The sequence below is a fragment of the Coturnix japonica genome, chromosome 1 (assembly GCF_001577835.2).
Source record: "Coturnix japonica isolate 7356 chromosome 1, Coturnix japonica 2.1, whole genome shotgun sequence".
NCBI classification, from domain to species: Eukaryota; Metazoa; Chordata; class Aves; order Galliformes; family Phasianidae; genus Coturnix; species Coturnix japonica.
In genome coordinates this window covers 60,637,294-60,664,378 of record NC_029516.1, presented here as the reverse complement: position 1 = coordinate 60,664,378, position 27,085 = coordinate 60,637,294, and the positions used below count along the sequence as shown (strand labels likewise).

Genomic DNA, 27,085 nt, shown 5'->3' with positions numbered 1-27,085 from the left:
TAAATCCTAATGTATGCAATGTGGACTTCAACAAGGTAAGATGGCCTAACAGCAGTTTTCTGGGTGTGTTCTTTTTTTATTTAACAAAGTTAGCTAGATCACAATTCAAAATAAACCTTTTGCTCTCATGTCAGAGTAGCTCAAAAGCTTCTAGAATTCAAAGCTTTTCACTCATGAAGAGACAGAAGTAGATCTTTTTTTTTTTTTCCAAAACTGAACAAATGTATGTATATTTATGTAATGTATATGTAAGAACATATGGAAAATTTCAGTCACCTTTTTCTACGGATAAAAGTGAATAGGATTTTACATCTAAGAAACAATCTTACAATCTAAGAAACTTCAAAAATGTAAGACCAGTTCAGCAGATAGTGAAAATGTACTTACGTTGATTTATGCTAGATGACTTTCAAGAGTCAGAACTGTAAGCCAGTTCTGTAACACCCCATGCTGTACGTACAACATTAACCAGTAGCCACAATCAATTGTCCTCGATTCCCATGTAGATGTTTAGTTGGTATTGGTAAAACGCCTAACGCAAATCAAGGAGAGTATTTTATTTTCAGAAGACACAACATCTCTCTGGGTTTTATGAGAATATGTGCTATTCTAGAGTGTGAAAAAGGATCACTGAGCATTCTGGAAAGATGTAAGAGACTGAATCCCCTGAAATTTGTCTGTTTTAGGCTGCAATGCTAAATGATCTGATTTGCTGTACTTACAATGAGTCTGGGATAAATCAGTCAACCCATCCATACAAAGCTCATGCTTTAGGCCCTTGGACACTGAGCAGCGAAATCAACAAAGAGTATCCCCATCAGCCACTGAAAAGGCTGAAACTCCCAGTAAAAAATGTATATGTAGGGATGAAGTAGGCAAAGAACATGAATTGCATAGAAGAAGGAGGAAAATGAATAGCAATTTTGGGAAATTATCTTGCAGTTTAAATTACAAATGAATTTACAATCCACTTAACAGAAAAGGCCTCAGTGCAAGCTCTGAAAAACAATTCAAGAAAACCAGGAATTCCTTAAAAACTTGTCATTGTCCGCAAGTACCCGAGTACGTGTCTGAATTCCTTAAAGACTGAATCTTGTAAAGTGAACTAAATAGGCCCATATTAAAACTTTTAATGACTTTAGTTTAAAATGAACCAAAAAAAAAAAAAAAAAAGAAAAAAAGAAAAAAAAAGGTGGAACTTTGCAGCCAGCTGGCTCCATACCGAAAGCCAGGCTGCACAGCTTGAACTTAAAGCTATCTTAACATAATGAATAAGCGCCAATAATTAGCATATGTAGTGTGAACAGGTTTGCTGGCACAAGCAAGTGAAAAACTCCAAGGTAAAGTTATTATTAGGGAGTAATTAGCTCTGTGAAGTAAATGAGTGAAACAATAGCTGCCAGCACTGACAATATGGCTAACATCTGACTATGTGGAAGATAACATTGTAAAGTATTGCTCCCTGAGCTAGAATCTGTTAATAACCATATGTTAGTGTAATTAATGCAGAGTCTTTCTGACCTGTTGTCACATAAGAACAATACTTTCTTGGAAACATTCAAACAGGCAGCCCTACTCTCATAGAAGGCAAAAAAAAAAAAAAAAAAAAAAAAAAAAAGCCAAGGGAAAAAAAAAAAGAAAAAAAGAAAAAAAAAACCCAACAACTTGGGAAGTTGCTTACAAACACCTTTTCTTTTACATTTCTTTCAAAAGAACTAAAAATCTGAAAACGTGGGAAAGCAAAAAAATATTTATGAACCAATTACTGCCAAGGTTGGTGGCAGAGAATTCAAAGTGTGGATGAGGGCTTTCCAGACCAACTAAATCAAACCCTAGATGATACTCATAGTTTTTTTGTGGATTCTATAAGAATGAATTATAAATCCAAGCCCAGATTATTTATACAACATAATTTAAACCCTTTGTCTACAAATCCTTGAAATCCTGAGTGCTCAAATCTGATACAGGGTTCTGAATTTTTTGGCTTGAGCCCATTTCTAAATTGAACAGATCCCACCAGGTGTCTGACATTCATCAGACATTCTGCTAAGGTCTTAATATATTGCCAGATAAAGAGGGTCTCCACTTGTCCCCCACACAGGACTTTTTCACCTCTAAATGTGAAGACTCCAAGATTATAAAGTGCACAGCTAATTTCTCTTGAGATGGTACTAAAAATTAAGCCTAGAACATTTAAAATTTCATAATAAATGGCACTGATACAAGAGTCCCTCTGAGACTCAGAAAGGTCTAGTAAATACAGTTTGTTAGCAAGACTTAAATAATTGTTGTATTTTTAAATCACTGAGTTGATGTAATATATACTACAGAGTATACACAGCCAATAAAAAGCACCCCGTCTCTGAAGCTCCCTAGTACAAAGACCTTTGTAATTTAATTTGAACACATCTCTGTTCCATTTGAGCATCTCACATGCACCTCGTTAGAGCACACACACTCATTGGTTCATAGGAACAGTTTTATAGAGAGGGCAAATTGTGGTCATACATTCCAAAAGAATAGCCTTCATCTCCTAAAGAAAAAGTTTAACAACTTTGAATACTAGCCATATTTAATTTCAATTAAAAAAAAATCCAAAATTTAATTTCTCCTTTTTAGTGAGACAGGTATATATATACTTTAAAAAAGGCAGCTTTTTAATGCCTCACAAGCTATTATGGCATGGCATAGGAGCCCTGCATGTTTGAGATCTCACACATTCATCTTCTCACTAAACATCTGTTTAAGGCCTGTGTGATCTACCTGTCAGCACCAGTGATCCATAAAGTGTTTGAACCTCCTGTCACAAACCTCAGTGCTGGTTTGATCAGAGGCTTTGTGCACACTAATCACCCCCTTTATCTTTTCTAATGTTAGAAGAAAAAAACACAGCAAGGCTGTCTTCCAAACCTGACTGTAATTAATCTTTCCATGGGGAAACCTGCCTGGTTTGAAAAAGCGAGATCTGATGGGCTGCTGTTCTTTTTCTGCAAGGGTCTTATTTTTCCTACCAGGCATCTTTACACTTCAGTGGTACTCTTTACAAAATACTTTAACTATATCCTAGTGACAGTGAAACAACCTTCAAGATCATCTTATGAATGAAACCACTGGTAACTTTTCTGAGAAAAAGAGACCAATGAAAGGAGTTTGACAGAAACATGTTTCAACGTTTCTCTCTTTTTAACTGCATGGGAAAAAAAGGAACCAGAATAAGAACTGGTCCCCTTTTCATGTCTCCCCTAAGCTCCTCTCTCCACTAATAATCCCACTGCTATCTTTCTTTTACTCAGCTGCACACAGACACACTGAATGCGGCAGGAGTTCTCGAGAGGGAATAGATAACACCAGGTGCTTTTTGGTTTTATTGTAGTTTGCCTTTACGACTGTTTGCTTTCTATGACATAAGAGGAATGAATGCTGGGCATAATACAGACTACTATTCAAAGCACACTTTCAATGAGGACAACACTGAATGAGTATTGGGCAAATAAGTTTCAATTTAATCACATCTTCCCTGATTAAGGAAGCTTCCTTCAGTCCATAGTATTCCCATTTGGAACTGCTTGGATGGCTGCAACCAGAAGGTTGTGGTTAATGGCACTACATCCAGGTGGAGGTTAGGGATAAGTGGTGTCCCACAGGGGTCAATTTTGGGGATCTTACTCCTCTGGGGATATTACACTTTTATCATTGACCTAGATAGAGGGATTAGGGTTAGGTGATTGTCATCTTCTACTCTGCTCTTGTGCGGCCCTGCTTGCAGTACTGTGTCCAGGCCTGGGGCCCCCAACACAAGAATGTAGAACTGCTGGAGAAGGTCCAGAGGAGGCCACAAAGATGATCTGAGGACTGGAGCATCTCTCCTATGAAAAAAGATTGAGGGAGCTGGGCTTGTTCAGCCTGGAGAGGAGAAGGCTCCAGGGACACCACACTGCAGCCTTGCAGTACATAAAATGAGCTTACAAGCAAGAAGAAAAACTACTTTTTATGGGTTCTGATAGAGTCAGGAAAAGGAGTTAAGGTTTTAAACTAAAAGAGGGGAAAAATATATTAGATGTTGGGTGGAAATTTTTCATTCTGACAGTAGTGAAGCACTGGCACAGGTTGCCCAGAGAAGCTGAGGACAGCCCAGCCTGGAGGTATTCAAGGCCAGGCTGGATGATGCCCTGGTCAACTTGATCTAGTGCCTGATTTTATTGGTTGGCAACCCTGTCCACAGCAGTGGGAGTGGAAGTCCCATCCAAACCAAACCACCCTCTATGATCCTCCAGTCCCGGCCTTAGGATCCAAGTAAATACCTATTGAGCAGACAATGAGAAGCAGAGAGAAAACGATGCTGTGAAACCAAGTTTGGGTAAATATTTCATAGCCGTCCTCATCCTTAAGAATGTCAAGAACTTTTCACATGCATGTACATATTGATCCCTGCTAAGTAGACAGAATTCATTTTGACAACTGAACTTCAGGAGTAAGTTAATTTGTGGCAGATTACTAACATAATTACAACGATATCCCATGCAAGCCAAGGCTTTTTCACACAAAGCTCTGTCACATGATTCTGGTCTCAGAGTCCAGGTAAATTCAGAGAGGGAAGTAAGAATGTTAAGTAAATATTCCTATTGCTACTATGATTTACTAGTTTTATTGTGAGAAAGTTCAAAGGACTGCAGAAGTCCAGCATCTGCCTACACACGATCAAAGAGAGTCCTGCACATACTCAGATTTATTTTTTATTTTTTAGTAAAGACAAGATACCATAAATGTGGAACATGGCAAGGAAGAAAGGAGTAAATGTGTACCAAGATTGTTCAGGGTGCTGTGCTTGGCTCCAGTCTAGATTTCGAGCCTTTACTAATTGCCTGCAGGTAACAATATAATTAAAATCTGTAGAATAACTTGGGCCGTATGGTCACTTGGACCATTTTGAAAATGATACTCTACACATTTGGTGCATTTTGGAATAAAGTGTAGGACAGGATAGGAAAAACAAACAATGGGGTGAGCATCACCAGCAGAACAGAACAAGATCAAAATAAAATATTAGAGAAAAATTACAACTGACAGATCTGTGAAGACCCTTGGAGGAAGAACAAAGAACTTCAAATTGATGTTACAGAAACAAGGACCTAATGTTTAGGCTGAAGGAAGCAGGTGAGTGCAGTAAGATATAAAGAAATGATGATGGTTAGTATTTGGGTAATGTTCTGCCAGAGAATCAAGAAAACAATAGAAGGGTAATGACAGCAGAAAACAGCCATCAAGTCACTGACTGACAAAATGGATTAGAGTTTTAGGTGTAAGGGAAAAAAAAGGTGTGATTTTAGAAGTACTATATAAAAATAATCAAGAAGTTTTGGGAAAGGAAGCTGTTGGAAAAGGAAGAGTCAAACCAGTTGCTTGGAATATAAATCTGTTTGCTAAGGAGGAAGATGATGGTGCCATTGATAATAAAGAACAGAGGAAGCAGAGAAGCTTTGGGAAAAGAGCTAATGAGTTCATTTGAGGTTAGCATCTCTGTCTAAGACTGATGCTCCTTCTAGCTAGAGATTAAGGCATGCTGAATCACAACTAATTTATCACCTTTCTTACTTGTAGGCTATGGAGAACCACCTGGTAATCCAGACTGGTAGCCTGTACTGAAGTTTGAGAGCTAACTATTTGCAGAGACTACTTGAAGTATACGTCAACATCCAGATAAACTCTGTATCATATAAACTTTAAAACTGCATGTTCCGCTTTGTAAGGATGGGACTAAACTGGCATCTTATCCAGTATACAATCCTATTGGTTTAAATCTAAATCTCATTGAGTAATTAAGAGTTCAGAAGGTCTGAGATACTACAGAGGATATAATGTGCCATAAACAATATACTGGATATGGTCAGTATTACAATATTATTAAAAACCATCTGAATCATCTTACGTATTCCAAAAAAGAAAGGGAAGATGTATGAACTCCTTACACCTTTAAAAATAAAAGATGGAACTAATAAAATAGAAAGAATTGTCTTATATCTTGCTGCATTATGCTTTCTAACCCTTACCCCATTTCTTTCTGATACAATGATACTGCTTGACCAAAAATGATAGTTTAAGTAAAATACCGTCTTCAGAGATCTTTTAGATCTTCCTGGTGGTTATGCCTAAGGAAAGATGTGACACGAAAAGGTATGAAAGAATCAGGTTTGTATGTATTAATTTAAATAAGATGATTAACTCCTACACATTTCACCTTGATTGTGTAAAAAGACGATAATGCCTATGTGGAAAGATGTCCTGGGAGTTAAAAAATGGTTTTGCCTTTGCAGAGGCCCATGCAACAAGTGAACTCCTGATATGCAAAGAAGTATGTTTGAGAGTGTATAAGTGTATATGGAGGGAAAGGCAAAGAACATTCAAAGGAGGTTAAAGAAAATAACAGACTTCCAGAGGCTTCTGTACTGACCACTTACAGAAATGTATTTCCCAAAACAATAGTACTAAAGGATTTTATTACTGCTTTTAATGGGTGCTACAACAATTCCCTGTTCTCCTAAGACTTTACACTTCAGATTCACAAGTAGTCATTACAGGAAGTTTCCATGCCTCAGCCTGCTTAGCACCCAGTTCTAAACAAACAGTGAATCCCTTAGTTTCCTCACAAGTTCCATGACAACACATTTACATAGGAAAACCAGGTGCTTCCACAAGAGGCAGACCTAACTACCTTTCGAAAAGAGACCTGCCTACCTATGAACACCTGCTTCCCTTGGCAGCAGGAGAGTAGAACAACTGTAGAATCCTGAAGCAAAAAGGGAAATAAATACATAAATAAATAAATGCTAAGTCTATTATATTCTTTTGTTCCAGAAACTAACATTTTTATCTGGACTTTGGGCTGCCTTTTTTGATCAGTAATGGTATTTTTTTCTTGGAGCAGGCTGAGATGAAATTACTCCCCATAAAAAGGGATACATTTGTCTCACTTGTGAAGTCTAGAACTTTGAAAGGGATTACCACCATTATTTCTGCACGCATACTTCCTGAAACATCAGCTAGCCCCTTCACTAAATATAGCTTCTTGTCTGTCAAATCTTATGTCCCCATCTGGTAAAGCAATCCATGAGGCAGGAAGAGAGACTGGAAAGTGCAATGGGACAAAGCAGAAAGTATTCTGTCAAACTCAATATGCATTGCATAGAGCTGGAACAACTATATTACTTTGTTTGCCATTCAACAGCTTAACTTCAAATAGGTGTTTAATTAACTCAGAGTGGCAGTCTAAACGTTTAGCCTGAAGCAGAGTGACAAAGAAAAAAAGTATCTGCGTACTGCACTTGCAGATTTAGAGCATCAGGCACGAGAAGAAACTGTTAATTGCACAATGGAGAGAATTCACATGACACACACATTGAAGTGTAAAGGTGGAACTCCCAACATAGCAAACTTTGCTACGCCAAGAACTTTATGCAAGTGTAAACAGCCTGAAGGACAGAAAATGAGGATGCTTTTGGCTAAAACCTGTTTGCTATTTCCACATTAAATTCTGCCTGATAAGAAGGAACTTCGTATGAAAAATCAGCTTGATAAAACTAATTCCTTTTATTAAAAATACAATGAAATAGGAAAGCCAAATCCAGAAGAGCCTTTTTATAAAAATACAAGCACAAAATGTTCAGAGGAGGATGAACCAGATTAAGGACTTTTAAAAATCCACCCGAAACACCTTGATATTGGTTTAAGAAAGGATAAGGGCTCAAAATCACCTAACAAGCTGGGCATCTTGCTATAGAGAGGAGAGAAATAAGGAAGGCAACACATGTCTTGCCTTCACTACTTGACATCCTATTCAATGGTAAAGGCACAGATTCAGACAGTCCTCCCTCTTGTTTCTGGTGGACTTAGCAAGGGATTATGTCAAATTATAAGGAAATGAATGCTCTGAATGCTGACTAATTATTTTGAATATTTGAATTCCTGCCCACCTCCCTACAAAACAGGTATATTCCTGGTATGCAGCAATGCATTGTGACCCTTTAAATCAGATGGACCTTCTCAAATATTTTCTGTTAAGGTATATTCAAAGGCTTGGCAATGCAATGATCCACCTCGCCCTTCAGTTTATTATATAAAAAGATGTCACACTGTGACTGTTTTAATCAGCGAATAAACAAAGTGCCCAGCACCTGTCTTGGCTTTTATTATCATAATAATCTGGTTTTGTTTTTTAATTCTAAAACATCAGCAACTCCCCCGTAGGTGAGCATGTGTTTATGCCGCCCCTACTGTTGCCTTTGTGGTTTTGTTATTAGCAAGCCATTAAATGAAAAATAGACGACGAAGGGGAACAGAATGGAAAAAGCAGGCTGGAGGCATAGCCATTTGTCCCTGCTAAATAAAACAAACTGGCCGTGGGTAACCAGAGCCCTGAGAATGGTAGGAAAGCTAGTTAAGCATCCAGAAACTGGAAAGGCTTAAAGAAAGTCGGTGAATGAAGCACTCCAAGTTGGGGTTGATCAATCCAGGATAAAAAAACACCCAAATCCACAAAACAACAAAACAGAACAAAGCTAAACAAAGTAAACCATAAGTGGCATCCCACTGACATTTTGCAAAGCTTAGCACAGCCAGATCAGAATAAATACCTACCAGTGGTCAAGGTAAGGAGAGAGGGTCCATGCATAATAACTGTTTAAGATCCTTACACCAAGATTTGGCTAGGCAGTTTTCATGGAATCAGGGATGCTTGGTGAAGAAACCTTTGGGATTACGAAGTCTTGTCTTTGTAACAGTGAACAGACTTAGAAAAATAGCAAAATACTAAAAATGCTAAGCATTGTTTTCTCACCTTGAAGAGAACATGATGCTTACAAACTCTTTATCTGTTATTTGCTGCCTTTTTACTGACAGACCAGTAAACGTGTAATTAATTACAAACTAAATCTACTGATGTCAGTGGAATGACGAACACAAATCTGACTCTGAATCCAGCACTGGCTGCCTTCTGTGTGCTTCCCTGCTCATTCTCACCCCCAGTATCATTACAGCAACTGTTCCATTTCTATCACTGAAATTGGAAAATTCATAGAAAAATAGAAAAAAAAAATGGAGACAGGAGATAAAAGAGGCCTGAATCTCTGCTAGCTCTGCACTTCAGTTCACATTTTACATTGTGGTCCAATGGGAGATGACTGACAATCTGGGTTCTGTTCCTGGTTCTGGCAATGAGGTACAGCATTACAATGCGCAAGCTGCTTCCCCTCTGTCCTCAACTCCCCTGGTCTGAAAAACAGGATGGTTTTTTTTATTTAAAAAAAAAAAAAAAAGATGGAAAAAGACGGAAAGAGAGAAGGAAAAAAAGAAAAAAGGAAAAAAAGGGAAAAGAGAAAATGAAAAATGAGGAAAGTCCCAACCAACTGTTATGACATACAGAAATGACAGTACTATATAAGTTGTGGATCATATACTACTAATAATATCCATGCAAATGAGGAATGAAATGCCTCCAAGACATGGTGATTGAATGCTATTTTGTGGAATAACTAAAACTAACCAAATGGGATGAAAAGGTAGTGAAGAATTACACCTGGCAGTTATGAAAATGGGGAGTGATGCTTCCAGAGCAAAGTTTCCATGCACATGCAGAAAAATTTAAATTTTAAGTCACTAGAGCATTTTGACAATGCTTTCTACTATTTCATAGGCAGAAACAACAATTTATCATAGGTCCTCTACGTAAAAACAAGACAGCCAAGCATTGTGGGAAATTTACATTGCCAAAGCCTTCTGAAATAATCTGAGTAGAGACAAATCAGAAGTTCAAGAAAGTGTCCTTCATGTAAGTATTTCAGTTTCCTTCTGAAGCAGTAAGAACCTTAGAGATAAGGACCAAACTTCCTACCCTAATCTTTATTTCTAAAAAAAGGGATTGGGCAAATAGGCTCAAAATCTTAAGGCCCACTTTTCCTAGGGACTGGAAAGAATTAGATCTGAGTAGGTTTATCTCAATTGAACTAGGATAGTTTTTATTAAAAAAAATAAAAAAAATAAAAAAAATCCATATTTTAACCAGCAAAGTTTAATCCCTTCTTTTCCTGCAAAAACTCAGATAAGTTTGATTTTGCGCCTCTTGCTGTCTCCATATTCCAGGTATTATGTCATTGCACATTAGACTGTGTCAACACACCGTGACTTCGTCCTCGCTAATGCAAAACCTCAGAAAACATGGAGCCAAGAGATAATTTCAGAGCGCCTTTTTTTCTCTTTTTAATGTAACTCGGTATTTATCCTTCCATATTTCTGACATTTCCATTGAGTCACAGTCCCAAAACGAAGCAAATCAGTCTTTCACATGCAAAGCCGTCTTAAAGCAGACTGTTGAGTAGCAATCCTTCTGGGCAGGTGAGCTTCATACATGTCTCAGGAAGCATCACTGCCTTGTAAAAGCCACAAAATGCAATGACAGGCATCCAAGGGAGCCTCCTAAAGTCCCCTGTTGGTGGAAAGAAAGCTTAACCTGGTTCAGCATGACCCTCCCTGATGGAACAGGCAGAGAGATGATGCTGAAAGCAATGTGGGTGCAAGGCTACCAGAAAACACTCCCATACTCTAAGAGCTAAGTCTGCATGTCTCAACTTTAGAAATGGATCTTTTAGAACTGTTTGTTGGTTGTTCTTATTGGTGGTGGTGTTTTTTGTTGTTTTTTTGTTTTTTTTTTTAAGAGAAACAGTCGATTTATTGCATTGATTTATTGAAACAGTGGCTCAGACTGCTTGAACACAGAGCAGATTACATGGAGAACCTGTGTGGAACTTGATAAAACAGTGACATCATTGTCTCTTCTGCATCCTGTTGATTTACTTTTATTTCAGCATGAAGTGGCTGTAAATGCTAGTACTCTGATTTTACGATGCTTTACACTGGTATATGAAAAGGGAAATTCAGGACCTGCCATCCATGATGCTTTTTAGAGAAAAATAAACTTCATGGGTTTTGAGTTAAATAATACAATGAGCTACCTTTACTGTACTGTGCAAGTAAACGCTAACAGAGACAACATGTTTTAACAGAAAGAACCAATCTAGGAAACCATATTACGTGACATTATTAAAATATCATCTTCCATCGTTAACTGCTGTATGCTAAATCGAATAGAAAGCATGAAGAAGGGTTAACATTTCTAAGCACAACGCCCTTCAAAAACTCTTTCTGACAGATATCTTCATATTTTCCACAGATGCTGCCACTGCCACGAAGTTGGGCACTAAAATAGATACAATGCGAGTGTCATGTCTCGGCTGTGCTGATACCCCTGCCATTCTGACTACCGGTGTGTCTGTACAAGGAGGAAAAAAACTCTTTATATAGCTAGGTTTTCAGAGGCGCTGGAGATGACATTTGGGAAGTTCTAACCACTGATCAAAACAACAGAAAGTTGTCAGCACAAGATGGGTCTCAGACTGAAAGCAGGAGCCCAGCTATATTAGAAACGTGTTACCTCGGGTAGATGGAAGTGATGCAAGTTACTCCTCTTGTGTACTCACAGGGCAGCATGGACAGATGTAATGTTCTCTGGAGGCTTTGCTTACCCTGTAAACCATTACGCCTATATTCTTAATTGCTTGGCACAGCTCCCATTGCATATATTACACCTCTTCTGACTAATGCATATTTGTATCTGTTCACCCCCAGGGCATGTAACCAATAAATGTACTGGAACAAAGAGAAGGGCATGAGAATAATGAATTATAGGGGAGCAATACTCCGTCAGGATACCTGAGTAGCGTGGGCCAGCTGAGCTACCAGGAAACATGGCACCAGCTTCTTGCCCTTTTTTGGTTTGCACTGCTTTTCTGAAAATGTCTTAACATCTAAGGAGTCCAGAGGATCACACTAAAAGAGGATGTCCCATTCCATTCAAAAACTAAAAGAAGGATTAAACCTACGTGACACAATTTGGTGTGATATATACACACCTTCCCCCTACAACACATCAAAGTGCCTAATATTTCTTAGTGGTGGACCCTCCTCAGCCACAGGTGAGACCATGTGAAGGGAAATAGTAAGATGGAAGAGAAGGACAAGATCTATGCTACTTATAACCTATGTAGCTGACACCTGCTCCTGGAGGTACAGAACAACAAGCTAGCTTCAAGCCTTTGGTTCCCCTTGAAAAGCTATGAGGAAGGTTCTCCCAACCATCTGGCAATGATATTTGTGGAGGGAGTGACAGGAGACACTGGAAAAAAAAGGAGGTATTGCAGAAACATTTTATTCCTTTTAAACCATTCCCATGGCTACATCCAGGCTCAGAGGGGAGTGCAGCATTGGGAAGGTAAAAAGGAATCAGGTCTGTGACAAAAGACAAGAGAAAATGCAAACATACATGTCCCGAAAGAGCAAAAGACTTTAGCAATGAGGTCAGAGAGATGGAGGGCATTTGTGCAAATACAGATTACATGTGCAATTCATTTAAAGGCAGTGGCATTTTTATCACAAAGAAGAGTTTAATCAAAGTCTCAAGAGATCTGCCATAAAGGAAGCCCTTGCTTTGCTGCCTTGGTTGTATGAAAGAAACACCTGTTACGCACAACAAAAAAAGACAAAACAAACAATAGGTATAGAAGAGAGGCCATGGTTCAAACGATGTGAATTGGAGAAGCACAATTTTCTCTAAACGAAGGGCTAGAATCCTATCAAATGAACAGCTGGGGAACGCATAATTCTTTATATTTGAAAGGAAGTTGCACAGATTATATGATGGCAACAAATACAATATACGTATCTGAGTTCTGCTTCCTAGGCACCAGAAAGGACAGGAATCTCCTCAGATATCCCTGAGTGGAAGAATAAACTTGCTTGAGCCCAGCCCCAGGAAAAAGATAGCCTGCTTTGAAAAGAACACAATGGACAGTTTTCCTCCCATGGGGCCCTAGCAAGTTTCTGCTAAGACGATACTGAGCTCAAACAAAACTCACAAAGACACAGAGAACAAACTTGTGATTTCAACAAACCCACCTTGATACTTAAGAGGATATAAAAATACCTTAAACTGATGCGTTTAGTTTTTTGAAGTAAAAAGTGCATGTTATTTCCACAGAACAAAGTATTTTATGGCAGTAAATTGATTACAATATGATTTTCCTTATTCAAGTTATACCCAAAATTATTTCTTAACCGTAATAAGAAATAATATAAGAAAAGTAGTCTTAAATAGTATCCTGAAACTCATGACACAGAAAGCTGAAATTCTTCAGAACTGGCATTTCAATTCTGCCTTTCATCTCTAGTAAATAGGAAATACCAGAAATACAGAGTAGCACTAATTCCAGACACTACAACGTATCAGCTCCCCAGAACTCTGCTTCCTATCACCTCATTTATCAAGTGACCGGGGAGATACCCTACCTAGGGAAACTCCTGCCAGAACCAAGTTCTGCAGAAAAAGAGAGGCATCCATTACAGGTGTCTCTCTAGTTGGAGAGCCATTCAGAGAACCACAGAAGGTGAAGAGCTTGAAAGTTCTGTTTCCTTCAAATAATTTTAATCTGTTTCTGCCCACTTTGTATCTCTGAGTGCATGCATCAGTCTCTCCGCATCACTGGGAAACACTGCAGCCTTCAACACCTCAATCTAAATTAGGGGTTCTATATATTTGTCATGATTTCAGTTAAAGAGGAACTGTCAACAGAGCTGTAGAATATATAAAGCCTTGAAGAATTCACAACCACCATCAACTACAATTTGATAAGTAATAACAACCTGTGGCACCCACACAGAAAACATCCCGATTCCTTCCTCCCTAAATCCTTAAGCAACATAAGAAGTTCACATACTGTTAATTAATCATGTTTCCAATTTATATATGAATCAGGACAGTCTAAATGCGTACATGAAAATATGCACCTATGTGTGTCTATAATTACTCAGGTAACTTGATTTTGCATATAACGTGCAAATGTATAAAACAGTCAGCTATTTCACATACCCTTACTTGTTCCTAGACTATAAATTCTGATATCTGACTTAAAGAAACTGGAGATGACTCTTAATTTACACTTAAGTGATTCCTGAGGATGACAAGAACTTCAAACTCACTACCTACAGTGTGTATATGTATACATATAAACCCTCTCACTGACAGACTGCAGCTCAGTCACATTTAGACCATAGACATTATTCTACATACAGTCTGAAAGACAACAAAATGTACTGTAACCACATAGAGCTTTAGAGGGCTAAACACTTAAAGAGGCTTCCACTGAATACTCAAAGCAAAAGACACTTCAACTAAAAGACCCATGACTTTTAATTCTATAACTTCACCCTCCATTATGTTGGTAAAACATAAGAAGTGTGGTAAATTAAGAGGAAAAAATTCCTTAGTAGTAGCTTGTGATTACAACCAATCTGGTTCCAACTCCAGCAAGGGAGAAAAAGGGGAGCAAGTAGAGGGCACTGAAAAGAAAGTGCAGAGTGCTCAAATAAAACAAAAGCACCCATGTAATCTGTCTCCTTTCTGAGGAGGACAGCAACAGAAAAAAAACCTTCTCTAATTTGACAGTGACAGACAGAGAGAGAGAAAACAAGATACAGAAGGAGAGGAGCATCATAGTATGGGTTCCCATCCACACAGCCAGATAACTGTTTTCCCCTATTAGCACAGGAGAACATATCATTTCTCCTGTAACTCAAGTGACATTGGCATCTGTCCCATGCAGACACTCAAGGGTTTAAACGGCGCTGACGTGACATTACAGGTCAGAGGTATATCACCACTATGTGCTTTTAGGGCCATCAAAAACACACAGAAGCACAGTTTGAATAATGCTCCTTTGAATGAAATGTCAAGGACTTAAAAGTTAGGGAATACCAGAATTAAGGTTGTCCACATAATTTTAATTTTCCCCCATGTGAAGTCAGTCTACAATTATATTATCATGTAATTCTGCTCCCCCAGGATACCAGTTTTTATTCAATATGCATGATGGAGACGCTGGGAATAAAATAAAGACACTCACTTAACCTGATTCTGGCACTTCTGACTTTCAAAGGCCTCACTTCATTACCTAACTACTGTATTTCTTTCTATGCAATTTTCACAATGTACAGAAGTATAGAAATCTCCTGGTCATTACAGTCTAAATCCATTTTGAATTGCTATCTACAAACAATCCTCTTGAAATGATCCAAATTTCAGCTTTAGAATAATTTGCTGAATGCTGTCAGTTGTCTTCCAAAGCAGTCAAACTCAATAAAAACAATGTGGTAATAGATATATTTTAAAAGAGTTTCCCCACTGTGTCAAATATTTGTAAACTGAGCACTGTGAATAAAATTTGTCCCATTTAGTTCTTATTATTGCCTTTCTTACAAGTCTTCATAGTATTTTTTATAACTTTTTTTTTTTTTAATGTTTGCCCCAGAACTTAGATTTCTTGTTTGTTTTTTTCCTCATGTCTGAAGACAAGAAACTCTGACATATATCTTTTAGCCTCTCCAAAGTGTATTTCAAACCCACTTCAATAAAAATCTGAAAATAATCTTTAAGTTTATTTACCTGTTATACATTTTATTCAATTTTCTTATGTGGAAGTTGACCTAAAATAGATACTAAATACAGTATGTGAAATCAAAACTGAGACTTATGAGATCCATAACTCTGTAGTTCATTTTTGTTCAGCACAGACTTCCACTAGCCAACCGTAGCTTTCCCTCTCTTTCTCCAAGTCATGCTTTACTCACACTGCCTCTTCAGTCACTACCCTTCAAGTGATTAAACTATTTCATTTACTGTTCTTACAAACACCAACCATAAGTAACTGTCTACCACTTTAATTTATACAATACAGTTCTGATAGGTGGCAGAAAGTGAGTTTATACATATATATATTCCCTACTGTCTTGTATGCTATTATCACCAATGGTGAGCTCATCTTGTCTCCTGAACTGTGAAGGGTAAGGCATAATCAGACGGATGTCACAGGAAAATCCAAGGTAATGAAGACAGTGATGTTGATTCAGTAGGTGGAACCACACTCTTCCTTATGAATCATTTTGAGCCTTTATTCCGGCAAAGCTTGAAGCACTCTGTTTTGAATGAGCTGTCAAAATGAAGCCATGGCCACTTAACATGGCAAGAGATGAATCAGAAAAGCAAGGCATTGCCAGTAGAAACTAAATGCTCCTCAAATTTCTGTCTCTTAACAATGCAGGTATAGGAACTGGAAGCAATTCCAGAGTATCAAACATCTCTCAAATACAGCCACTCTGATTACAGAAAGAAACATTTCAGGTAGAAGAAGCTGAGCAGAATTAAGTGCTCTGATGCAGTGTTTAGAATCATAGCATATAGACAACATTCTTTACACAGCAATATTCCCAGTGTTACAAACCTGGCAACAGTCACGAGAACTCTTTTTGTTGAATACTACCAGTGGACATGGGTTTACCCTATACAACCACCTCAGCTCTACAACATGCCCTTGCGTTGCTTGCACAACATTTACAGAGAGAGCTCTAATATATTACTTCCTATGATGCTTCCTAAGGCAGGCTGCAACATCATTGCCTCCAGTGGAGCAGCCAAACCCTTCACTGGCTGTTGCTTCTGTTATGACCAGAATCAGCACAAGAAAATTTACCCTCACGCCTGAGTTCCTGTAGGCCACAATTTGATAATATAATACTATCACCAAACAGTATCACAACAAGCATGCACCAAAGTTCCATTTTCTATTCATACCATGTATCACTGAAAAGCATAGCAACTCCTAAATAACCCTAATAGCCCATTTCTGATTTCAGTTAAAGCTAGGCAATCCCAAACATACTCCGTAATACTGAAGAGGAAGTAAACAAGACCAGAATTTGGCAGTTTCATTATCTTTGGGATCCTTCAGGATGTCACACGATACGTAAACAAAACATTCCTTGGCCAAGAGGAGTGAAACCCCTCAATTTAAAGAAATCACTAGAATTATATGCAGATGTGAATTTTCAAATCTAGGTTTGTTTGGGGGGGCATGAGACCCTACAATAAATGCTCTCAAATTATGTTGGTGAGTCATTTTGTAACTGGTGACCCTTATAACTATGTTCTCTCAGAGCCAACGTGATGCCACAGAGTGATTTGTCTGTTAAATTGAATCTTTGCCTCCAGATAGATAGATAGATATAAAGTTTATTTTGAAATGTCTCCTAGTGCCTCTGAGTCTGACTGATGTGAGATGTTATTTTGAACATGCCAAAGCATCTGAACGGCTCCAGTCCTTTCTTTTCAGCGTGCATTCCTTGATAAGTGGCAAAGCTTCCCACTTATCAGTCACTCAAAGTGACTGTGGCTGTCAGTTGTGTACAAAGCGCAATCAGTTTGGAAGCAGAGACACCAGCATTTTTCTTCTCAGCTTGAAGCAAACACGTTTTGACTGCTAGTCATTCAATTTTAAAGCATCTTCAATTAGGGGCGGTTGAAGATATAAAGAAAACACATCCTAAACACCTCCGCCAGCCAGCAGTAAAAAATTTATTGTTATCTCCTGCTTTACCTTGCTGCAGAGGCAGCAGTGGCAGCCTTTTTTTGGCTGCACAACAAAAGTGCTCATGACAACACACACTCCATATGGCCAAAATCACAGCCATAAAGAGTTCACATTCAGCTTCCCAAGCCACTTACACAAACTGCTGCGGTGCTTTCTGCTCCTGTACCTCTGCTGTGTAAACACCTGCATGGATACATGAACACAACTCACATAAGCATGTATCCACCACCCCACATATTTTGAACAAAAACATTCACAAAATGACATACATGCTCTCTACAGCCAGTAAAACACCAATCAAAACCAGTAAAAAGACCTCAGAAATATTAACTGGGAAGGAATTAAAAAAAAAAAAAAAAGAAAGAAAATTAAAAAAAGGAGTAAGCTGGCAGAAAGGAGTAGCTAATGAAGAAAAAGGTGAGCAGCTGCCTATGAAAGATCAAAGTGTCAGGGAACTGGAAATGGAAGAAAGGGGTACAAACAGTGGAGTGCCTCAGGGAGATGTTGAAATTGGAGAGTGGGTCTGAAAAAGCCAACAATTGGTAACACCAAGGATTGGTAACACTGAAGAAAGCTTCATTGTCAACAAGTGCTGTTTCAGTTATGTACCTCAGCACAGGCAAAAAATACCCACCTGGTTTTATCTGATGAAAGCATATGCTTTCAATCTCAATAAATTCAAATCATACAAATATCAAACAGATTCTCCTTGCCTGCATGGGTGACACTACACCAGTCAGAAGGTCTGGATTATGTAAGAATGTTCGAAAGGCTTGAGACTGAAGAAGATGCCTGCTATAGAGGTAATCTTTGGGAGCAGGAACATGGTATGCTGGCGGAAAACATTCCTCTGCACATAAATAAGTGTAGTCTTTTATGTGACCTAACTTTTAGGGTAATGGAAGGAAGTGAAGGTTACTCAAAAACGCATGCATCATGTCCTTCAGCAAAACACATACGTTATTCACTGAACTCCAAAAGCAATTAGCTCATTCCGACTTCTAGCCTAGATTTTTCTTCTCACTCCTCCCTTTCCCTATCTCCTCCTCCAACCTCATCTCTCTTTTCTTCCTTTTTGTTTTGTTTTTCGAATAATTAATTTCCCAGGGGCTTTTCCTTGCTCAAGGGACAGACAAGTTATTCTGATAACTGATAGGACATCAGCAGCAGAGTTTTTGTGAGAAACAATTGTTTAGCCTCTTTGCCGGCAACCTCAGTTGTTTGGGAAGAGGTTGCAAAGTCATGGGAAAGGCTGCAGTGTGACTCCTTCTTGGGCCTGTCTCACTGAATTCAGTATGCCCATGTTTATAAGTTGCTGGAAAACAGCTGCTCCTGACACATGATGAATTTGGACAAAATGTCCCCAACCTATCTATAAGCCCAGTCGGTTTGACTGAGAAGTCACAGCTTGTCATATCCACACTGGTTAATAAAAAAAGAAAAAAAACAACAAGAAAACAAACTGGCTCAGTGGACAGAGCCTGTTCTGAAAACATTTTGTAGTATGAGAAGGAAGATACTTTCTCACAGTTTCCTCCTGAAAAAAGGTCTCATTAAACTCCCACTAATATGAGTAAGAGCCTTTTCACTAAGTTCAGAGGGAGCTGGATCAAGCCCTCACTTCAACAGCTTTATTGTCTAGGAAGGAAACCTTTTGTCCTCACCTCTCTGTGATATGCAAAAAGGACTCTAATTACAGAAGAATTAATACTGTTCTGCTGTGCTACGGCTTGCAAAGAGGTCGTAGCACCATGCACTGCTCTGCTGTCACTGACTTCTGAGACAACCAGAATTCTCAGGCAAATGATGATACACAGAAGAGACATTACTAAATCTGTAACCAACCACTTGTGTAGTCGTTGCTCATTTTTGTGTCTTGAGTGAAGGATTTGTCATCTAAAGGTCTTCAAATTCTCCTAGAGAAATCTAGGTTACAGTCATGTAAGAAGTTAGGAACCAAGAAAGAGATTTCACAAGTCCTTAAGGTTGCGCTGAGGATCTGTACTCTCTATAGGCACAAACCACTCCAAGTGTTTAGCTCACACGGTGGCCTTGCTGGAGTTTGCTTTCCAAAAGGACACAGAAAATGAAAGCATGAGTGTGCTGTACAATTTAGAGTGCAAATTTGTTGAAGCAGAGAATAAATTCCCCAATTTCCTATAACAGTCAAGTGTCTTCTTACAACAAGAAGGAGCTACAGCTACTTTTTACAACTAAATTTCATCTGTTACCATGCTAATGAAAATCTCAAAGTTTTCTCTAACAAACAGAATGCAAACAGGCCTGAACAACAACCAGCCAGCTGTGGGTGAGAGATGATCATTAACCTGAACAGTTCAAAAGCAACAAGAAGTCTAAACAACAGAAACTGTCTCCATAGACAACCGTGTGCACAAATTATGGTATCTAAAGCACTCTGGAGGCAGGCCCTCTTACCAGTGTTTTGGAAGGCTGGAATCAAACCAGAGCCTCTTTGTGTTTGGAAAGTTCTGACAATAACAACTGTGTCATTTCTATCTTGGCAAGTTAGGCATAAGAAATATTTTTCTGAACTTCTACGTAACACAGAAACCAAATCCTTCTTTCCTTCCCCCAGAAATATAGCTAGATTTTGAAAAACAGATTTTGCTACAGCTAATCATCTTTCAGGAAATTCCAACTGTTTGAGATTTTATTACATTCCAAACTGGAACAACACCTTAAACCTCAGAGCTTAATAAGAATAGGAATATTCTGAATTGGGAATATATCAGCACAGCCAGACTTCTCCGTCTACCAATGCAACTCAAGGGGAAAGGGATACTGCCAGCTGACAGTGGATGGGAAAGATGGAAATGTAGATCTACATGCACACAGGAAGGCCTTACTTAGAGCTGGGAGGACACCCAGGGCAGCTGAGGGATGCCAAAAAGCCAGGAAGTCTGTAATATGAAGAATCAGTGTCTGGAGGATAGTAGTGCCCAAAACCCATTTCAGACAAGCTGCCAGAGCCCTACAGAGCTCAAAGCCCTGCAGGCCTATTAAGCATTCACCCCAGGCTCCAGAGGGCACAAACACGCCTGCCAAGTGCTACAGGGTGCCGAATTGCCTGCATGCCAAGCTGGGTGTCAAGCAGAAGTTACAGCCTGCCCAACAGGCAGAGTGTTTGGGTCACCCTCCTGTATCTGCAGCAGAGCTTAGTCAGAATTCACTGGTTCCTCAGTCAAACTTCCTAACCAGAGGTTTCCCATCAGAACATCTTCTGACAAATCTCTGGTTCTGATGAACACAAAAACCCTATATCAAAACCCCATGTAATTAAACAATCACTGTCTGGTAGGACACATTTCAGATGGTACTCAGTACTTGGGCTAAGTGCATCACCCAGTACTGATACAAATTAGTAACTGAGTACTGGCACTATTCAACTGTGGCCCAGTGCAGAGACACTGTGAAGTGGTGCTCCTTCTACATGCTGTTCCGAGAACTTAGTTTTACATTATTGGCAACCTGAAGTGTTGCAAGATCTTGAGTTGGGCTCTCCAAAAAAAAAAAAAACTAAAATAAAATTTTGACTAAAAATCAGAACAGTTTAAAAAACAACATTTGGCCTCTGTTTTGTTTGCCTTCTAATTTTGGAACTTGTAGTGTTTCATGGTTTCAAGTTTTGCCTGGAAATATGAGAGCTAGAAATTTACATTTTGAATAAATGAAAACTGGCATTTTTGTCATCACATGACTCCAAAAGCTTTGGTTTGAGGAAAAAACATAAAACACTGTCAGGCCTCCCACAAAACTGTGAGATTAGCAACACTGGTTTTATCACAATTTAGGCTGCAAGGTTGACCTATTTTACCAGCCATGCCATAGTGAATATGAGCTGCCTTATGAATTTTAACTACTGGATTTCTTTCATAGTTCAATTAAAGTGACTTGTGTCACTGAGCTTCAAAACTATTCCATCATCAACCTAGGCTAGTTTTAATCTGAGCAAGTGGAAGGTGTAAACTGTAGCAGGGTCTAAAACTTTGCACCTTGGAGGTTGCCCTTCAAGGCACAAGACCACTTCCTGAGCTCAGGGGGCTGCCTTAGCACCATAGTAAAGGAACAACTAGCTTCTCCTGATGGAACAGTTACAGATCCCCTACCTGATACTCACTGAAGAACATGAACACTATAAAGTCACTCGTGGTGACACTGTGAGCTCCCCTAAAGCCATGAAGGACAAAACCAGACTTTGTCCAAGAACTTGCTGAACAGTTAATGGTGTCTTCATGCTCTTTCCTCAGCCTGCATATCACCACAGAGCTGTTCTGAAACACAGCCTGAAAACTTCAGGGCTGTTGGTGCATAAGAGCAAATGGAACAAAGTTTCAGTTTCAAATCTGGTAAAAGAAAGAAACTGAGGTGTGTAAGGCAGAAGATCCCAATCACTCTGCATGGAACTACAAAGAAAAATAGATCAGAACTGGAGGCAGTGTGCATAGCTTTCTATCCAAAAAAGGACAGAAGAAAGCTTAGTTCAGTCAGAGAAACTCAACCCCCTTCACAAACGAGGGGTAGAACATCTCTCTCTCTCACACACACACAAAAAAAGCAGCCAAAAAAACATTATAACAGTATCCCAAAAAACAAATTCCTGCTAAGATCATGTTTTAGCATTATGAGGTTATGCGGATTCTTGACTTCAGTCTAATCAGCAACTTTCCTCCCATTTAGCATTACCTTTTGCTTAACCCTCTACATGAAGACAACCTGCTAGTCTTGCATGCTAGTGAAACTGCCTTCCAGCAGCTTAGGAAGAGAGGGACTTTAAAAAGATGCAATGTCAATTAGACATTCACGTGCCAGGTACATTTTTCCAAGCTCAAGTAGCTAACGCATCCTTTCCTCACCAGCAGAGAAGTGGCTAGTTTAATTGAGTTGTACTTAAACTCAGCATTTGCAGTTCTCTAAGGAGGAGAGATACAAGGCAATCTCTCCCTGCATATGCATTGTGTGTGTACTGGTGAATATATGCTGGGGTGAGGAGAGAGAGGAATGTTTCCAAGTTAGAGCACTTAGAGAAAAGAGTCATAAATCACAGGGTCAGTCAGGTTGTGCTTTCTTTTAACCTTAGGGTATTATGCTTTCAATACAATATTTCAATAGCTTTTTTCTGTGTAATAATTTATCTGGAATTATGGCAACTCTTACAAGCTTAGAAAAAATTGGCTCAAGTAAAATGAATCCTTTGTCATAAATAGGTTGTGTTCATAACTGCAGCCTAATCATTCAGTTGCACATAAGTCAAATAGTTATCCAGACTTTGTAGGAATATTTCCCTGTCAATAAATCTAATGCGATATAAAAACTCTGGGCCAATGTGACAGCAGCCTGTTAGATTAATTAGGGCAAGGTCAGAAAATCTGAACTCACAGCTACATTCATGTCAAGAGTTTTGTTCCACCCACCATAACCTGATTGTAAACTCACCAACCATTTCAAACATGGGCATGTTGGGGTTACTTCATTGTCTCCATTTATATATAAAGGCAGATTTCTTTGGGAATTGTTCCTTTACTCTGACCACAGTCAACTACACATAGAACTGAGAAGAAATGTACTGTACTGAATTCACAGATAAACATTATCAGTGTTTTTTATTATTTGAAAATGATTTTTTTTTTCAGAGACTTGACAATAACTGGACTGCAGCCAGGGTTCAGGAGACTACAAGACCATACAGACAGTGGAACTATCAAGAGGCAGTCAGCATAATCCAAATTTCACTACAAACAGATCACTTCTGTGGGAATGAGAGGACAGTATTGCCTCTCCACCTCTGTAATTCTTGACCTTTATCATGTGACCATCCAAAAGCAGAGTGCCCAAATCTGATGGGCTTTGTGTGAAGTGGACCCTGGAGGTGAAATTCTGACCTTGACGGGGTCAATATTTCATCCAAAATCCCTTGGGACAGGCCTCCAAATCATGTCTTAGGCTTGCAGCTTGTATCAGATGATAGCTAGCTGACTTTCATTTACTCCTGACTTAGGTCAAACTTGGATCAGGGATCAAGAGATGAAAGGCTCTATATCTCATTATCAATAATCAGTGTTCTCCACGACCCTAAAAAAAGACATACTTCATTCTTATCTACAAGACCTTAAAACTTAAAAGGCTTGGGGTCAAATTATGTTACTTCCATTTATTTTTATTCACTGCTTATAAAACAACTTCCTCTATCGCTCTCATATCTAAATGCTAAAAACGTAAATACTTTTCTTGCTATTGTAGAGGTTCTGCTATTGTTTTTTCTTTATAAGCATTACTACAGATAATGCAATAACAAAAAAAAAATCCCAAATTTCTCCCACATGCAATTTTAAAAAAGAAAAAATAAGAACAACCCAGGAAACCCCCCCCATACACACATGAAAAAAACATGAGGCCAAAACTAATCCAGATCTTCTAATATCAAAACTCTTTTCAGCAACTCACACCTTGTATACATGTTGCCTTGTAACATAGGGGTGAAACTTCACCAGAAGTTTTTCATGGTTACAAAGGTTCTGATACTGAAAGAGTATTATTCGAAACATTAGCCAGTTTTTTTTGCAACTCCCCTGATTTTGCTGGAATTCCACTTTTGTAGAGCAGCTAAGGATACAGCCCATAATTTAGGCGACTCATTCTAAAGCAGTTTGGAAGGAAGATCCTGATGTTACTGAACAAACAGGACATAACTTTCACTTCCACACTAACTTGCATTGCTCTGTAAATAACTGCATACTTAAACAGACCAAGATTCTACCATGACTCTAGATAGCTGTAAATATCATACCCCTTCTTTCTTATTCCTTGTAAACCTTGGGCAAACTGATTTGCATTACACCAAGAACAGGGCTATGCATATAAACATGTAGAAGAAAAGTACTGAAATACAATCATTGCCATGAAAAGAGACCTCCAAATGTGTTAAGGGAGAAAAAAGAAGTTAAAGTTTACTGGTTACACTTCATTAGCAATTTTTTTTCTCCTATCAGGGGTAAACACAGAGATGCCTAGGTTCCTACAGAGCCTGGTTGCTCTCTAGGATCTAACAAACCTTTAGGCCAGTTTCTCACATGCTTACCTCACCTATTGTGTTGAAAGTTTCCCGACTTTCACGGGCAATGGGAAGGAGACACTTGATTACAGATCACTAGAATGAACTGATTCAGCAAAACCTCAAAAACAGATTTGTAAGAGATCCATTGCAATCCAATACATTTTAGCAACGTTTTTCGCCACTCCTGATCTAAATTTGAAGAGCACTTTCAGAGGATTTCATCCTGCAAATCCTTGCTCACAGTACCAGCTCCTCTCTCATCTGCTTTCTCATTCCTGTAGGAGTAGTGTTACTCACTCAAGGCCTTACAGAAACTTTTTTCACTTAATGACAGGTAACATCATCATGTGTTTCCATAAGTAAGATGTAAGCCATCTGCAGAGATCCTTAAAGATACTATGACAATAATGCCCGAGGGAAAACACAGGGAACAGAAAGGAAAGGGGCAACAGGGATATGGGTGGAGATACGGTCTCTGACCTGGATCTGTTGCTGAAGAAGGTTAATTTTGTGTTGCTGCTGCAGGAGCTGCTGCTGTTGTCTTGCAATCTGTGGAGAAATTGCACAGAAGTAATGTAAGATATGTATCATGATTCCTTGAGTTGCTGCATAGCAAACTTCTACCCTGCTTGGTCCTGTCAGCTACCCTGCTAAGAAACTTTCAAGTGTGACAGCAAACTGCACCGCCACTGAACCACAGGGCTCATGCTCGGGAGCAACTCATAGCAAACACGACTGAAAGATAATCTTACAAAGCACCATGATGGATTTCAGGAGAAGCATTGACAAAAATCTCTCTCATTACCTGAAGAGCTGCTACTAAAGTTTGAAAAAAAAAAAAAAAAAAGAAAAAGAAAAAGAGAAAGAAAAAGAGAGAGGGCATTCTTCTGCTCCTCCCTGCTGGTAGAGAAGATGGTAGAGAAGATGAAAAATAGTAAGGGAAGGCAGAAAAAGCAAAGAAAAGGAAGATGGACAGTAAAAATATTTTTATGTTTGGTACTACCTATTCAAAGTTTTCCAAGAGAGGAAATAGGACACTCAGGAGGCAATGGTGTATTTCACTGGTGTAGAAGCAGACACAAAGAGACCAGAACAGGGTTTGGGATAATGATTGTTACTCTTAGTACTTTAATGGGCATATCAGCAGAAAGGAGCTAAAGGGGCAGAGTCAGTCTATGTGGCTCTACACTGAACCTGATTCACACAGGTTGATGGGGTAGTTACACATCTCTCAAAGTCATGTATGTTTTCCATAAGGACTTCCATCCTCTCTCTCCATTGCCTAAATGACTGGGAGCTGTAACACAGATATATTTTGCATATGGTGAAGGAAAAAGCAGGCAGTAATGTAATCAAATCTGAGTTCTTAGAGGATGAATGAAGATAAACCATGATATGTCTCAAACTGAAAAGGCAAACCCTGAAAACTTTCATCTAAGTCATCACAAAAGCTCTGCTCTCATGAATAGCTAGCACAGCAATACAAACATTAAGGAGTACTGCAATTCTCCTGTGGAATGTGTACACATCTCAGGGTCAGATGGGAACTTATACATACTTACTGGGAGGAATTTTGTGCATTCTTCCCCTTAGGTATTTTCCTTCATTTCTCTCATTAAACTATTAGCATAAGAAATACTTGTTCATAGCTAGTTCCACATCTGAAAGATTGTTTTCTTTCTGGAGCATCTTTTTAAGCAACCAAAATTATTTTATTAATATATTTTTAAAAGTTTAATTTCTATACAACAGAATTATACACATTTTCTCAAATTAATAAAAATAAAAAAAATAAATCCTGGTTATGCCAATAAAAAACCCTGCAGCATTTTTTCTTTTATTTTTCCATTTTCTCCATTTTTCTTTTCACCCTCAGATCGCTCAGTCATCCTGTAGCAGTGATGTCTTCAATAGTTAGGGAAAAGGGAACAGTTCCTGCAGGATGTCTCCTAATGGAAGGATCCTGCCATTTACACCTTCATGCCTTCATCCATTCTCTCCATGTAAACAACAGCGTAATACAACTTGGCTGGTTTAACAAGTATGCCACTTTTCCTGCTCTATGTGGGATTTCAGGTGTGAGGCCAAAATACACAGTATTTAAGATAAAGCTTTTAGTAGAGAAAAAAAAAAGGAAAAACGCAGCTAGAATTTCTGAAAATGTCAGCAGTGCTTTAGAATCTTAAGATTTGTTAGCTAACATACTAATACTGAAGTATGACAACCATGACTGAATGCACAGAGTTCCATGAGTTTCATTACAAGCTGAGATACATGCTCAGACAGATCAAATGCTTCCAGATAAGAGGCACCAGGGTCGACTACTGGCAAAATTTTAAAGATGTCCAAGTATTTTCTGTTCAGGTAAAGAAATGGGATTCATTTCTGTTAAAATTCGCACAGTGCAAATTTATCAGAAAAGTTGTGGTTTTGCATAAAACAAATTGTGTTGGTGAGTTCACAATGGAACTGTTTATGTGCAAAAGCATGT

The 27,085-nt window shown here is 38.7% G+C and overlaps 1 protein-coding gene across 14 annotated transcripts in view; it reads right to left on the bottom strand.

Moving 5' to 3' along the window:
• The window catches only part of SOX5 (SRY-box transcription factor 5), a 628,709-nt gene that overhangs the window by 117,525 nt on the left and 484,099 nt on the right, over positions 1–27,085 (bottom strand). For all 14 annotated transcript variants that reach the window (XM_015868603.2, XM_015868595.2, XM_015868586.2 and 11 more), the window contains one exon: positions 25,075–25,143. In XM_015868603.2, the coding sequence (XP_015724089.1) occupies positions 25,075–25,143 (69 nt within the window). The remainder of the gene's footprint in view (positions 1–25,074; positions 25,144–27,085) is intronic.